Source organism: Syngnathoides biaculeatus, chromosome 4 (genome assembly GCF_019802595.1).
Source record: "Syngnathoides biaculeatus isolate LvHL_M chromosome 4, ASM1980259v1, whole genome shotgun sequence".
Lineage (NCBI taxonomy): Eukaryota > Metazoa > Chordata > Actinopteri > Syngnathiformes > Syngnathidae > Syngnathoides > Syngnathoides biaculeatus.
This window is the reverse complement of record NC_084643.1, coordinates 10,460,727-10,475,129: the sequence shown is the minus strand read 5'-3', so window position 1 is coordinate 10,475,129 and position 14,403 is coordinate 10,460,727. Positions and strand designations below refer to the sequence as shown.

The window sequence follows — 14,403 nt, the reverse complement described above, 5'->3', positions numbered from 1 at the left end:
ATTTTAAATGTATGATTTCAACCGATTTGTGTCAAGCAAAAAATAAAAATAAAAAAAGGCGTATTGTGAGGATTTCGTACATTTGGGCACGTCCACGTGGTCGACAGTGCCCAGCAAGTCCCGAACAAAGAGGCGGTCTCCTTCCACTTTGCTGAGCCACTTGTTACAAGCAAAGTAAAACCTGAGGTGAGGCCGGACCACGTCCGTCACCACCTCCCTGTCCAAGAACCAGCTGGCGTTCAGGCCCGTGTTGTCATGCTCAATCCTGAAGTCAAACCAGACAGAACCTTTTTTTCCCGAATTGCCACCTTCGCCCACCGGATCTTCTTCAAGGCTCCCACGTTGTGGGTTCGAATCCGAAACACGTCCGTCTTCGCCCTCTCAAACGCGGTGCGGCTCCTGAAGAAGTGAAGGGACATTCGCGCAAATCACCCCAAAATCCACTTGAAGGCAAACTGACCTTTTCACAGTGCTGTGAGAGCAAAACAAAGGGCACAGATTAGCTCCAGTACTCGAGATTCAGTCCCGGTAACAATCGCTTGAAAATCTCCCTTGTGGAGAGGAACTCACTTGCTGGCCAGATGGACTTTGGGAGTGATCCCGGATTGTCCGAAGAAAGCGATGAACCCTTGGCATCGGTGCCCGCCCCTCGCTCGTCTCCCGTCACCGTCGTCACTTCGTACACTGAAGAGGGCGAAGAATTTGACACGAGTTAGATTCGGCGTCTTCCTCCGGCCGCCTACTGTGGATCTAAAGTCGAGTCGCCGAGTTCAAATGTTCAAAAGTTCTTTGTGTGATATAGATTCCAAAAAAATATTCATTTGTGGGCCATGATTGTGAATGATAACCTGGACAATTGGACCAGAAAGAAACATTTTCAATCACGTTCAAGCTCATGTTGAATGGCAGGCAGAAAGCAATTAGGCCAGATGAACTTCAATCGTTTTCCTTTTCCACCGTTTTTCTGCGGTCGGTGACAAAATATGTGATCTTGTTTTGTTTATCTGGGCCTGCTTCTTGTGTTTTGCTCCCTTTACACGCCGTGTTCTCCTCGCCAGTTGCAATTGCTAGCTAAAAATGATTTTCCTCGTGAAGCGTGCCGATCTTCCGAAAGTCCGAAAGTGCCGCTCCCTTCTGTCGTAATTTTCATTTTTGTTTCCCCTCTTTCTTTCCCAGCTGTCTTTTTCTGCCCCTCCGCTCAACTTCAGCACACCATAATCATCATTTGGTCTCAAAATGTGAATTCTGTTGATGACAATTTTTTTTTTTTTTTTTGGGCAAATATACAAAGAAAAAACTGCACATAAAAAAATGGGGAATGGGAAAATGCATCGATAGGCTGCCGCGGTGTTTCTCAAAATTTATTTTTACATTTGAGAATCACCGAGAAAACATATCGCCCCAAAAAATGATGAAAGCCATCCTAATTATGTACCTTCTGCCGTCAATTTCGTCATTTCAATGTTTTTGTCTGTCATCATACGTAGCCGGCATTTGTAGTAAGTAATACCATAATTTCCGGCCTGCAAGCCGCGTTTTTTTACACACTTTCAACCCTGCAGTTTATGCGGTGATGTGGCGCAAGGGTTAGCCCGGCGCTAGCATTAGCGCATCTGTTCATAAGCCTCGATCCACAGAAAGAGTTTAACGCTGACAGCGTAGGCCGGGACTGACGTTATGTTATGTGGATCAGATTCACCTTTCTTTTTGTGGTACTCATCTTGACAGTTGTCCACAAGTTCCGCCAGCTGGCAATTCCGAAGCTCCCGTTCATAGATTTCCACGTAATTTTCCACATTCTTCTTCTTCTTCTTCTTCCTCTTCCCTTTGGTCTTCGTGACGTCTTCGTCGCTGTTCCCAGATCCTTTCGTCTTCCTCGTCTTGTCCTTTTTCTTCTCCTCATCCCCCGCCGCTTTTTCCTCCTCCTTGGATTTTTGCTCCTTTGAGCCCATCTTGTAATCCGAACACTTTGCGGTCACAATGACGTCCGGGAGATTGTCCTCTCTCCCGTGGTGGTGGTGGTGGTGGTGGTGGTCTTCATCGTCTGTGCTCGGCCACGGGCTGCCGAGGTCATCCCCGCTCGCTTTTTTGCTCGTCTTCTTCTTCTTCGCTATGTCGTCAGCTTGCGGTTTTTCCGTGCCGATTCGAACATCAGTCGATGCGCTTTCCAGCTCGCCGTCCTTCCGCTTCTTCTCGTGCCGTTCTGCGGACTTCTCAATTCTCCTCATGGCCTCCGAATCCTCGTCATCCACATCTTTGGTTTCCTCCGCCGCTCTTTGCTTTGTTTTTTCCTCCCCGGCGGGCATCTTTAATTGACGTACTACCCCGGTGAAACTTGATTAAAGAGACCTGCCACTCCGGAGGAGTGAGCGGCGCTTCCCGGCCTGTGCTGTGGTGCTCGACTCGGGGAAGACCCGTCACCGTTGAGCGCGCGGCGTGACCTCATTCCAAATGATCGGCTTTAATGAGGTCACATGACCCGGGGAGGCAGGAACAACCCTGTCCTTAGGTGTCAAGAGAAATGATACTTAGATTAGGACATAAAAAAACGAACAAAAAACACGTTTACGCTGATGAAAGATCAAACTATATGGACGTGCAATATCATGACTGTTGTGACCTAAACGTTCACTTTTATTGGCACTACAGGAGACTGAAAGAAAATGACAGAGACAGAAAAGTAAATAAACGTCTCCTACGTGTACCTAAAAAGCATTGGAGCAAGTTTAATTTTGAATTAAAAAAAAAAAAAAAATCAACACTCACAATCTTTGAACATTCGAACAACTTGAAGTCAGTTCAGGTCAAGTTTTCTTTGGCAAAAGACGACAAGCCACTTTCAATACTTTTGATAGGTCGAATGAAAAAAAAACACACATGTAGGGACCGACCAATTGAATACATTTGTGGAAAAAATCTGAAATGTACTCAATTTGAACGTAGGTTTCGACCTGACGCCGCCATCCTTAGGGAATTTTGACAAAAAGCGCAAATGTCATAAGCATGTTGTAATGACACCTGGTACGTCGTTTGAATTGTGGGGGAAAAAAATTGCATATGTCTCATTTGTTTCATACATCTCAGGTCAAGGGTGTCAAACTCGTTTTTCTCGCGTGGTTCCGGTTTCAAGAATAAAATTCAACAATGAAAATATTGAATCGTATTTGCATCATCAATTTATGATCTACTTTTGGAATCAGAAATCAAGGCTAATGTGTTTTTCAACCATTCGTGTTTGGTAACACAACAATGCTTGGAATATCTCAACTTCATCATCTATGATGCGTGACAATTTGGAATTTTTGAACACATTTTTACAATTGACACTCTGGTTTTGGCTTCGCGGGCCACATAAAATCACGTGAGTGGCCGGATCTGGCCCCCGGGCCTTGTGTTGTGTTTTGCGACGTCAATGCAACAAGAATATGAAGTGGTAGTAGTTTATCATTTTGTTTGTCGCCACCTACAGTCCAAGTGTGAATCTGCATTCACGTGAATTGACTGTGGCCCACTTTTTGGTGGCAACTGATAAAATTGCTGAAATACTGCAACATATGCTTGCTTGCCGTGACTCAATCAAAAAAAATAAAAATAATAATAATAAAAAAATCCTTTAAAAATGAGAAGAGAAAGGCATGTGCGGTTATGGAATTATGCTGAAATATTTGTTTGACATTCCAATATAATACAGGCCAGATGTGTGAACGTCGAAGATGAAATATGATTGGCCTGCAACTCGATCCATAAAAGGAAGTCAAAATGAGCTCGAGACTAGAATAAAAATAAGATGCAATAGCAACAGTCGGTTGGTACCAAAATATTGGAAAAAAAAAAAAAAAGTAAGCATTTTCCGGAGTTGCAGATTTGTGTGGGCTTTTCTTTCCTGGCAGCAGAGGGAGACATATGTTGGATAATATTTCACCCTGTATGATTATGCGGGATTAATTCGATTTTGTTGTTGATGTAATTCCATTTCACTATCGCTTAAAAAAAAATAATGGAGCATTTTCTAGAAAATACAAGAATGTTTTTGGAATAAATTTGGCAATGTAGGACTTTTACAAAATATATCCTCCTTTGTTTTTCCTTTGAAAAAATACACTATATTCTAATCATACTATTATGACGTTAAGCTAAAAAATTTTAAATATTTGCAATTTTTCAGAAGTAGTCTGCAAAGTCTATCATCTTTGTTTACCACACAGATACATTTATGATTTTTTTTTTTTTTTAAGGAAACATTTGAACCTTCGCGGCAAGCGCAAGAGGGCCTGGACTGGGATTCAGTCCGGGATCTCTCGACTGCGAGGCAGCAAACGTGATCGTCGATGGTCACACCGTTAAAATCAAGAAGATTTCCTAGAAAATGAGCAAATAAATCAAGACAAGCGAAGGTCTCGAAAGTGAGAAACCGGGCAACCTTCTGGGTGAACTTTGTTGTGTTTACAAAATGCATATCAGTGATCCAGTTCCAGGAAAGGGAGGTCCAAAAAGCCTTCAAAGACAATCTGAAGCAAAAATCTTCCGGACGCTGAGGAAACCACTTTGGAGTGCGGAGGAGCAGATAGGCCGCGCTTCGGGATCAGCAACACGTTGGAACTCGGTTGTCTTTGACTTCATCTGAGTTCAACCCAAGATTCTTCATCCCGGTGGGGGTCAACTTCAGTCCACTTTTGTTTGGGCAGGAGCGCCCTTTATTGTCAATTTGAATGTGGCTAAAATGAGGTGAACATTTAATCATTTGTATTCTTGTGACAATGATGTTATTCATCTTGAACAGGTACAACTTTTACATCGCTCCCTCCCCCACAAATGTTCACTTCTTTCTTTGCTAGGACGCTAGCAACAAGCTAACGCCAGCTAGCGAGGGCCGTGTTGGCCCACGTGGAAGAAGACGAGAACGCTAGCGACGGGCAAACGCCTAGCGAGGCCTGCATCGGCTGGCGAGGCCTCCATTGGAGTACAAGGACAAAACTTCGCAACGGATCGGACCGTCAGGACTTGGATGAGCCTGGACGATTGGACACAACCCTCGACGTTCGTCACTCCTGCCGCTTAAAACAAAGACAGGGTTTGAATTTCATTTGTTTTGCCGGCCATGTTCACATTTGTTTGGGCCCTTAACGTAGATTAGCTTAGTGTAGCTCATGTGTGCCTTGTGTACCTGTTATGTTGACTGTTTGTTGTATATACATATTTGATTTTCCATCCTTTATTTTATCATTAAATGTTCACACTTTTTGTGACATAACCAGGTTTATTATTTGAAGACAGTTAAAAAAGTGCCGAGTTTATTTGCTAGCTTGATTATTTAGAGCAAGATATAACCTTATATATATATATAAAATCTTATACCTGATAACCATATATAACCATAACCTTAACTCCTAAAGGGAAATATTATTTCAGAGACCTTTTGAGAGGGGATAAGTGCACAAGTAAAGAGTAAAGTTGTAATAGAAGTTTAGAATAATTAATGTTGTGTTAATTGATTAGTTCCTAATTTTAATTGAAACTGGTGACATCACGTGCAGGAGCTCTATAGATAACATCTTCCGTAAATGATTTTTCCCTCGTTACATCTTCCTCCAACCAGCCAATGTTGAAAAACGATGTAATATCTTATACTATAATTTATTTATGATTATTTTTACATTACATTTGAAGCATGACCCTGCAAATTTTTCCCAATTCGTGCACCTCGAGTGTATTTTTGTGTGACAACGACGCTGCGGCTCCTCAACACTGACGACACACCGGGGGAAAAAAAAAAAAGTGTCAGAAAACAAACACACCGCAGGGGTTAGCATGACAGGAAATGAAGTGGAAGTTAACGGTCGCAGCAGGAACCACGACGACTGCCATCTTGGCCCGCCGAGAGACCAGAGGTCCTCGATTGTGCTCCACTAATGTTTGGACGAGGGGATCATATCACGCTGAAAGCTAAACACGGATTCCTCGGACTGGGCCAAAGTACTGTCGTGCGCTTCTTCTCTCGGCAGCCGCCGGCGCCTTTGTTGACGCTGCTTACGCAACGCTGGCCGACAAAAGTCGACAATGACGTTGATGCTCACCACGTTATGACGACCAACAAGTGCACACTTGATACGTTAAATTACCCTACGCTGTGAAAAAATATGATCTATCTATCTATCTATCTATCTATCTATCTATCTATCTATCTATCTATCTATCTATCTATCTATCTATATCTATCTATCTATCTATCTATCTATCTATCTATCTATCTATCTATCTATCTATCTACCTACCTGCCTACCTGCCTACCTGCCTACCTACCTGCCTACCTACCTAGCTTATCTTAACTTAGCTAGCTAAATAACTTTTACTGTCGTCATGCACATTGAAATTCAAGCATCTCCTTTCAGTGCAGCATGCATGTAAAATAGAAAATAAAAAGTTAAATCCTATAGTAAATAATAATCTTAGACAAAACAAATTATACAACAAAAAACCCTCAACTGTGATTATCTGGTGACGCTGAATTGGAATCCCTCAGAATCCTTTGTTGGGTGTGCACATAATAATATCATTTTAGTTTTTTTTCCCCTCTTTAACAATTTTAATATATATTTTACTGGTTTACAGCCACATGTTGCTCGGTGTTTTTGTTTTTTTCAGGCATTTTTAATCAGAACGGTCACAAAAGCCAATAGCATATGGAAAAAAATCGATACAGAGGAACTTAAAAGTTAGACTAAATTAAAATCAATACATAAATAAACAGGTGACAAATCTCCCAAACATTCAAAAGTGTACTATGGTCCGATTAGACCACTGTTGAACTTTTTTGGCAGAAATTCCAAAAGTATTATTTGGTGACAAGAACGACAACAAAAAAATAAAACAACTGATCAGCATAAAAACAGTATTTTTTTTTTTTTTGGTCTGTTTTTTCTTCAGTACTGGAACTTTGGTCAAGGTGGAAGGAATTATGAAAAACTTTGCAAAATTTTAAGGTTTCTGCTAGGGGGAAAAAATGTCAGGAAAAGCCGACTAGAACATCTGCAATTGATTCATCACAGACCCTGTAAATTGCGACGGGTGTGTGCCGAGTCTGGTGTAATATTATTTTGAACGGGATAATTTAATATTGAGCGCAGCCACTTCTGTTATACGAGAGTCCAAAGTTGTGATTTCAGTTGTTTATTTTTGCTTCCCCTCTTGAAAATCCGATTTGAACGGGGGGGGGTAGACTTTTTTTTTTTTTTTTTTAATTACGAGCGTAGATAAACATTTGAGGATGACGCTCACCCCAGCAGCAGCAGAACATTCTGTGATTTCCTCCCCTTATTAGGTGGAGCGAGTTTGATGTCGTACCCGGGAAACAATCAGCACCTTTCGGTGGACGTGACTCACTCGGTCTTAGCTGGCAAAATCCTTGTCCTAACTTGTGTAACAAGACCGGAGCGGCGCCAGCTTCCGAGGGATTCGTCCGCGCACCGAGCTCGTCGGGATTTGCCTTCACTCCGCGTCTGCACGTCCTCACGCGGCCGACGCCTGATCGGGTGCGCGCTTGTTGTCTGGAAAAGCGCTCGACAATCCGCGTCGAGCCGTTCCAGCGACAATTAGTGGTGAGGAGCAGCAAGCGGAAGAAACCTGAACCTCCAAACGCGACGCACGCACGCAAACATGGAAATTATGATTCATTGAGTGCGTCGTTCCAGTGTGTTGACAATAATGGACTACCAAAAACGGAAGCGGTTTTGGGAACAATTCAGTCCAGATTATAAGCGCTCCTTGTTTTGTTTGACTCGGTTATCAAAGTGAGCCGACAGTACACGCAACAAGTACTGGATGGTACTTTCTGGTCTAGCGTTCCGATCCATCCGTTGCCAATAACTACTTCAAGACCGTTGTCACGTTAGCGTCCATCCATTTTCTTATCCTCACAAGGGTCGCAGGGAGTGCTGGAGCCTATCCCGGCTGTCATCGGGCAGGAGGCGGGGTTACACCCCGAACTGATCGCCAGCCAATCGCAGGGCACAGTGACTGGAGACAGACAGTCGCCCTCACAATCAATTTAGAGTGTCCGATTAATGTTGCATGTTTTTGGGATGCGGGAGGAAACCGGAGTTCCCACCCGGAGAAAACTCCACACAGGCCGGGATCGAACCCGGGTCCTCAGAACTGTGAGGCCAACGCTTTACCAGCTGCCCCACCGTACCTGTAATTGACTTTGATCTTTGCAATGACAGTTTTAGTTATTCTAAGCATCTCACACCAAATAACGTGACTTTTTTTTTTTTTTTGTCATGTGACATCAGCGGAGTCGAATTCAATCAACGAACGACGTCCTCGATGTTTTTTTAGTGGCAGCACAGCCGCCCCAGAGCTTTTTTTTGCGCTGTGAATAAACGGAAATGAGGAAATACGTTGTGATTATTGTTTCTGTATTTATATCTTTTTTTTTTTTGTCTTGTTTTTGAGAAATATCTTCCATATTTTGCAAGTGACAATGCTCCAGGACACATTTTTGATATTTCAGCGCACCTGCAACCCTTGTGAGGATTAGCGGTACACAAAAGGGAAGGAAGGATGGATCGTTTCGGAATAGCCGAAGCTAGCGAGGCTGACCGCTATCCTCATTCGCCACCTTATTTTTTTGTAACAACCAAAATCGATAAATAGAAACCAGCAAACAAAAACGCTCGTGCAATATAACTTTTAAATCCATATAAAATATGAACGGAGCGGCACGGGGGGGCAGCTGAAAAGTTCTCAGGTCCCGGGTTTGATCCCGCCTGTGCCTGTGTGGGATTTTTCCGGGTGGGCACTCCGCTTTCTTTCCACGTCCCAAAAACATGCAACATTAATTGGACACTAAATTGCCCGTAGGTGTTATTGTGAGTGCGAGTTTTTGTCTCTATGTGCCCTGCGATTGGTTGGCGACCAGTCCAGGGTGTACCCTGCTCCCTGCCCGTTGACAGCTGTGATAGGCTCCGGCACCCCCCGCCACCCTTGTGAGGATAAGCAGCAAAAGAAATTGGATGGATGGATCTGAACGCCGTAACGCACCCGCAACCACTTGGAGACAGCTGACAAATGCATCCTCACAAGTTGCGGCGGATGGCGTTTGAGTCGCACGCACGCAAAAGCGCTTACGTATTGATCCGTTTACGCTTACCAACCACTGTGGCTTTCCTGCCGGCCGATAAAATCGTTTGTGGTTTCACCAACTTGGAACCAAGCGAGGTGGCGACATCTTAAAAATAACGCAGGGATCCGCACTCCATTAAACTCTCAGCAAAATCTCACAGTGGGACTGGGTCATGTGATGGCGCCACAACGCGGAGTTGCTCCAAACCCATTTTGGGTCAAATGATTAACGACAATCTCGGAGACAGGACGGGGGCGGAGTCGGCGTCTCATAGGTGATCAGGGGGACGGGGGGAGGTAATGATTGTTCGGAACATGACGGAGCGACATCTGATATTCGGGGGCTGATTTATTGAAAACGTCAGCCGAGCAGGCCAAGAATCACCGAGCGAAGTTGGCAGGGAAAAGCGGAGCGAGCTTGGAAACGCTACTTGGCTTCCAGTACGTGTGAGCATGTGACTTTCTGGAGAGACGCTTCCAGATTCCAAAACAGATCTCAAAGTTGATGTTTTTGAAAACGGCCACCAAAAACGGTCGCCCCGGACGACAGACCGTGGGCACATTTGGGCTGAGTTGTAGGCGCGCTCGAGCAAAATTGGAGATGAATTACTTGCACCCGTCCAAGCATTTTCTATCCCTCGTCCTCATTAGGGTGCCGGATATCCCCCTCACCCCGAATAATAATCCTAATAATAAAAATGAGTTTCCTCCTCCGCAGGGTGTCCGGACTCTCCCGTAGAGAACGGGTGAGAAGGTCGCTCATCCGGGAAGGGCTCATTGTCGAGCCGCCGCTCCTCCGCATTGAGAGGAGCCAGAGGAGGCGGCTGGGGCGCCTGATTCGGATGCGTCCCCAACGCCTCCCCGGTGAGGTGTTCCGGGCACGTCCCACCGGAAAGAGACCCCGGGGACGACCCGGGACACGCTGGGGAAAGCAAGTCTCTCGGTTGGCCTGGGAACGCCTCGGGATCCCTCCGGAAGAGCTGCAAGAAGTGGCCCGGGAAAGGGAAGTCTGGCTGTCCCTGCTGAAGCTGCTGTACTTCCCCCACGACCTGACCCGGAAAAGCCGTAGAAAATGGATGGATGGATGGATGGATGGATGGATGGATAAATGTCAGCTTGTTGACCGGGAGGACATTTTTTGAAATTAGGATCGAATAAGCATGTGATCACTTCGCCCCAATTTCTGAAAGATGTTTCCATCAATCGATCTTTCGCCATGACAGCGTGGGCGTCTTAAACTTGACAGCGTCTGACTGAATACGCGACGATGATGAAAATGATGAAACATAATTGTAATTATTGATGCTGCAACTATCCAGAGAGGCCAAATGTTGGTTTCTGACAGGCGAATTTGCTCCTTAATGACAAGGTAATTACTAATTTCTGGGATACTTGCAAAATGTTCAGTATGCATGATTAAAATGGCTTATTTTTTTTCCATTATTATGCTTTTCTATCCATACCCTGCAATTGACCTGACCAGTCCGTGGTACGCACCGTCTCTGACCCAAAATCATCAGAGATACGGTGGTAAAAGTTCACTTTATTTTATTGGTTGAAATAAAGTTTTTCAAGTTGCGAACAACCGTGAGGTCAACGGATGTCACGTTGATGACGTTTGACTCTGACGATTCCACCGCATTTTCCCACCTTGCCATCGGTCGGGTCAGCTCACGCGGATCCAGTTTTCCTTCTTTTTGGGAGGGTTGCATAAGCACTCGGGTCCCCGTTTGGTGGGAATTCAAAGGCCAACGTGACCGCTTTGAATCCTTTGAAAGGACTCCCTCGACACGCCGCGTATTTGTCGGGGATTTAACAGTCAAGAGGTTGACTGATTCCTCGCCCGCGGCGGCGCTGCGACCGATCTTTCATCACGGGCCGAGCCTCGGGCCGTGATGAAAGATCGGTCGCAGCCGGCTCGTATCTTTTAGGAAAAAACAAATTAGCGTCTTAAAAGGTGAACTTTTTTCCTAATCTGATTGCGTTTTGTTTGCCTTCCTTGCCGCTGCCATCTTGACTTGACTTGACTTTTTTGTCAAACGATGAACGAATTTATTCATACAAATGAATCATAAAAGAAAATGAAAATTTAAAAAAATAAACTAACAATAATATAATAATACTAATAATCCACTTTTTTGACGATAGCGCAATAGAGTAGCGCCATTAGCATTTATTAGCATTAGCGTGAGGTACTTCATCACGACGATCCACAACAGTTTGTTGCTATTAATGTATTTAGAAATATGTTTCATGACATTTTAGTCAGTTTTTTTAAAAAATTAGTTGCGTGACACATTTGATATGTAATTTGTCTCTTCTGGCGGCACGGTGTCTCATCTGGAAAGCGTTGGCCTCACAGTTCTGAGGTCCCGGGTTCAATCCCGGCCCCACCTGTGTGGAGTTTCCATGTTCGCCCCCATCCCTGCGTGGGTTTTCTCCGGGTGGGCACTGCGCTTTCCTCCCACATCCCAAAAACATGCGACATTAATTGGCCACTCTAAAATTGCCCCTAGGTGTGATTGTCAGTGTGGCTGTTTGTCTCGATGTGCCCTGCGATTGGCCGGCGACCAGTTCAACGTGTGCCCCGCCTCCTGCCCCTTGACAGCTGGGATAGGCTCCAGCACTCCCGCGGCACTTGTGAGGATAAGCGGCAACGAAAATAGATGGATAGATTGATTTACATACCACATTTCACATGTGATTTGTCTCTTTTGATGATTTAATGTCGTGAGCAAGAATGACGCACGCCCAAGAGGGGCGTGGCCTGGCCTCCGCTCTGGGTGGTCTCATCTATGACAACCTGTCGATGGTCACAGCTGTTTCGCATGAGGCACCGTGATTAGACCAAGTATTTAAGTTGGAGTTTTGTCACTGGCATTTGCCAGTTCGTTGCCTTGTATTAGTGAGTTGCGTTCACTGCTAGCAGGAATCTCCACCACCGAGAGAAGGCATAGCGTGAGCTATCCTCGTCACAGCGATCCTGTGCCACCATAGTTAAGTCCCGTCGGAGTTCTTGTTTCCAAGCTTGCCTCGTAGTCATCAGACCTCGCTTCATGTTTTTGGACTTATCGCCTAGCGTTGTTGTGCCTCTGTCTTCTCGGACTGCTCACACCGTGTCTGACCTCAGCTTTGAATAAAACTACGCCCAACATCATGCCCTCGTCTCGGAGTCCTGCATTTGAGTCCAGCCCCTGACCGTCGGTTCACGACCTTTAATGTACAGTGGGTCCCCAAAGAGACACTTGTCAGTTCTTTTCTCAGCTCCGTTTTGTTTACCGGTGTTTCCTTGTTGTTGTTGACAGCTGATATGTGAAAACCGCCCCCAAAGCGACAGAAACACCGGTCGCCCGATGCTAAGCCGTTTCCCGTCTTGTCGCGCGTCACATGAGCTCCTTTTTTCTGCAGCGTCGGCACAACACCTGCCCGTAAAATATCTGAATCGATGCACAATTGTTGGGGCCAGCGAGTCGAGGTCGCACCTGTTCACACACCCCGAACGGATCCGATTACTCACGCCGTGTCCTCCTCCTCCTTTACATCACGGCGTGACACTTTAATTTTGCTCATGTGGTGTCTTCCCAGAGTCTGCCGGATTTTTTTATTTTTTTTTTTTTTTTAAGCCAACCCATTGCTTGTTTAAGCTTAATTGCAAGGACGCTGAGCTTGAGACTCTGTTTATTATCCCAGCGTCGAAAGTTCCCCTCGGACGTTTCCATCGGCTTCGAATCGCGGCCCTCCGCCTTTCACGCAGGATCTGCGATGATGCAACCGTAGGCCTGTTTGTCTCTTTGCGGATTTAATCTTAAATGTGTTTTTCTTGTTCTTCCCAGGGTCATCCGTCGCATTGCTCACGAAGGCCAGGAGATGAGCCCGTAAGCCGGAAAAGTCATGTGAGAAAGTTTAGAACTTCCTCTTCAAGATGATCATAACAGACCCAAAATGACCCACTCGCCCCACTATCATAACAATACAGTATGCAGCAGTTCGTGACGTCTTTCTGCATTTAAATATGGGGAATGATTTTGAAACTTGAATCAATAAAATTACCAACACCCAAAAAACACATTTAATGAGCCAGCAAATAAAACACTAATATTCCATGCACTTGATATTTAATTTTCATCTCATTTGAAAACTGGAAGGAGAAGAAAGAAAAATAATCTCGGCTCCGCCGCCGCTGCCGTTAGGTTACAGAACCCGCTGCGATAAGTGAAAATGGGCAGTATAGAAATATGTATTATGTTTAGATACACCCTAGCTGTGTTTTTGTAGCATTTCCAGCGTCTGAAACTTCTTTAAACTTTTTCCATCTTCAAACACACCTTTCAAACCATACAAACCCATTTAAACACGTATAACATATTGAGAAAGAGAGAGCGCAAGAGCTACGGATAGCATAAAAATAATACAAACAGTAAAACAAAATAGAGTTACTACCGTAATAACATTGAGAAACCCGCAATTGGAGTATTAATGATATTCAGTTGAAGAACGAAACCATGAAAATCTGATGATATGCGTTAAATAATATTGTACATTTTAAATGAAAAAACCCAACTTAACAAAAGCATCTGGTATGAACCTGAGGGCCTCGTTTTTCACATTTGCCACATCTCAAAAACATGGATTAATTGGAGACTCGAAATTGCCCATAGGTGTGAATGGTACTACTGGTTTTATACACACATGCAAACACACACACACACACATGTGCCCTGCGATTGGCTGGTGACCCGTTCAGGGTGTATCTCGCCCCTCAGCCCAAGATAGCTGGGAAAGGCTCCAGGACGCCTGTGACCCGAGTGAGGACAAGCGGTACAGAATATGTGATGGATGATTTCTAAATCAGAATAGTCATTGTTCCTTGTAATATTCTGAAATAAAGACATCATTGTCCAACAATTGAAGAATCCGGTTGGATATTTGTACCGCTCATCACCAGAAAGAAAGTATGCTGATGCATTTTGCTTGGCACGTTTTGCCATCCGCGTCTGACTCCAGAGAAATTTTCACTCTTTTTGTTGTAAAATGGCTTACTTTAACCAGGATCCGCCGCCCTACCTTGGCCATTGTCCGTCCCCCTGCCGTAAAATATGTAAATCCGTGCCGGCCGCCGGCTCTGTAACATCTGCATCCTTAATAACTCTCATCGATCATCTCCCACGATGTCTCGAATGAAGCGTGGCCCGCTTTCTCGCATCCGCGCTGCTCCTCGGGCACGGCCACGGGACGCAATCTTCCACAGCGACCCGTGTGATCATCTGCACGACTTGATGGCAA

General features: G+C 44.8%; 1 protein-coding gene and 1 long non-coding RNA gene across 4 annotated transcripts; one reads left to right on the top strand and one right to left on the bottom strand.

Moving 5' to 3' along the window:
- Window positions 1-86: 86 nt before the first annotated feature.
- Window positions 87-2,407, bottom strand: LOC133498883 (uncharacterized). Of its 2 annotated transcripts, XR_009794487.1 has the most exons (4): window positions 1,700-2,407; window positions 571-684; window positions 288-472; window positions 87-217 (listed from the first exon to the last, which is right to left on the bottom strand). XR_009794487.1 is itself a non-coding variant. In XM_061816123.1 (3 exons), exons 1-3 carry the CDS (start codon window positions 2,304-2,306, stop codon window positions 465-467), a joined length of 729 nt encoding a protein of 242 aa, XP_061672107.1. In that variant the 5' UTR covers window positions 2,307-2,407; the 3' UTR covers window positions 254-464. The 2 variants fall into 2 exon arrangements, 1 of the variants encoding a protein (XP_061672107.1); XM_061816123.1 differs by lacking the exon at window positions 87-217 and having other exon boundaries at window positions 254-472.
- A 1,853-nt stretch (window positions 2,408-4,260) lies between these two features.
- Window positions 4,261-13,932, top strand: LOC133499820 (uncharacterized). 2 transcript variants are annotated; one of them, XR_009794752.1, is made up of 3 exons: window positions 4,261-4,725; window positions 4,836-5,037; window positions 12,954-13,932. It is a non-coding gene; the product is annotated as an uncharacterized LOC133499820 (long non-coding RNA). The 2 variants fall into 2 exon arrangements; XR_009794751.1 differs by having other exon boundaries at window positions 4,836-5,071.
- Window positions 13,933-14,403: the final 471 nt, after the last annotated feature.

Bases quoted from the DNA above. Each gene is read 5' to 3' on its own strand.
- LOC133498883 (XM_061816123.1), bottom strand. From the start codon at position 2,306: ATGCCCGCCGGGGAGGAAAAAACAAAGCAAAGAGCGGCGGAGGAAACC. The intron at 685-1,699 runs GTGAATCTGATC...CGCCCTCTTCAG, and splicing joins TGAGTACCACAAAAAGAAAG to TGTACGAAGTGACGACGGTG.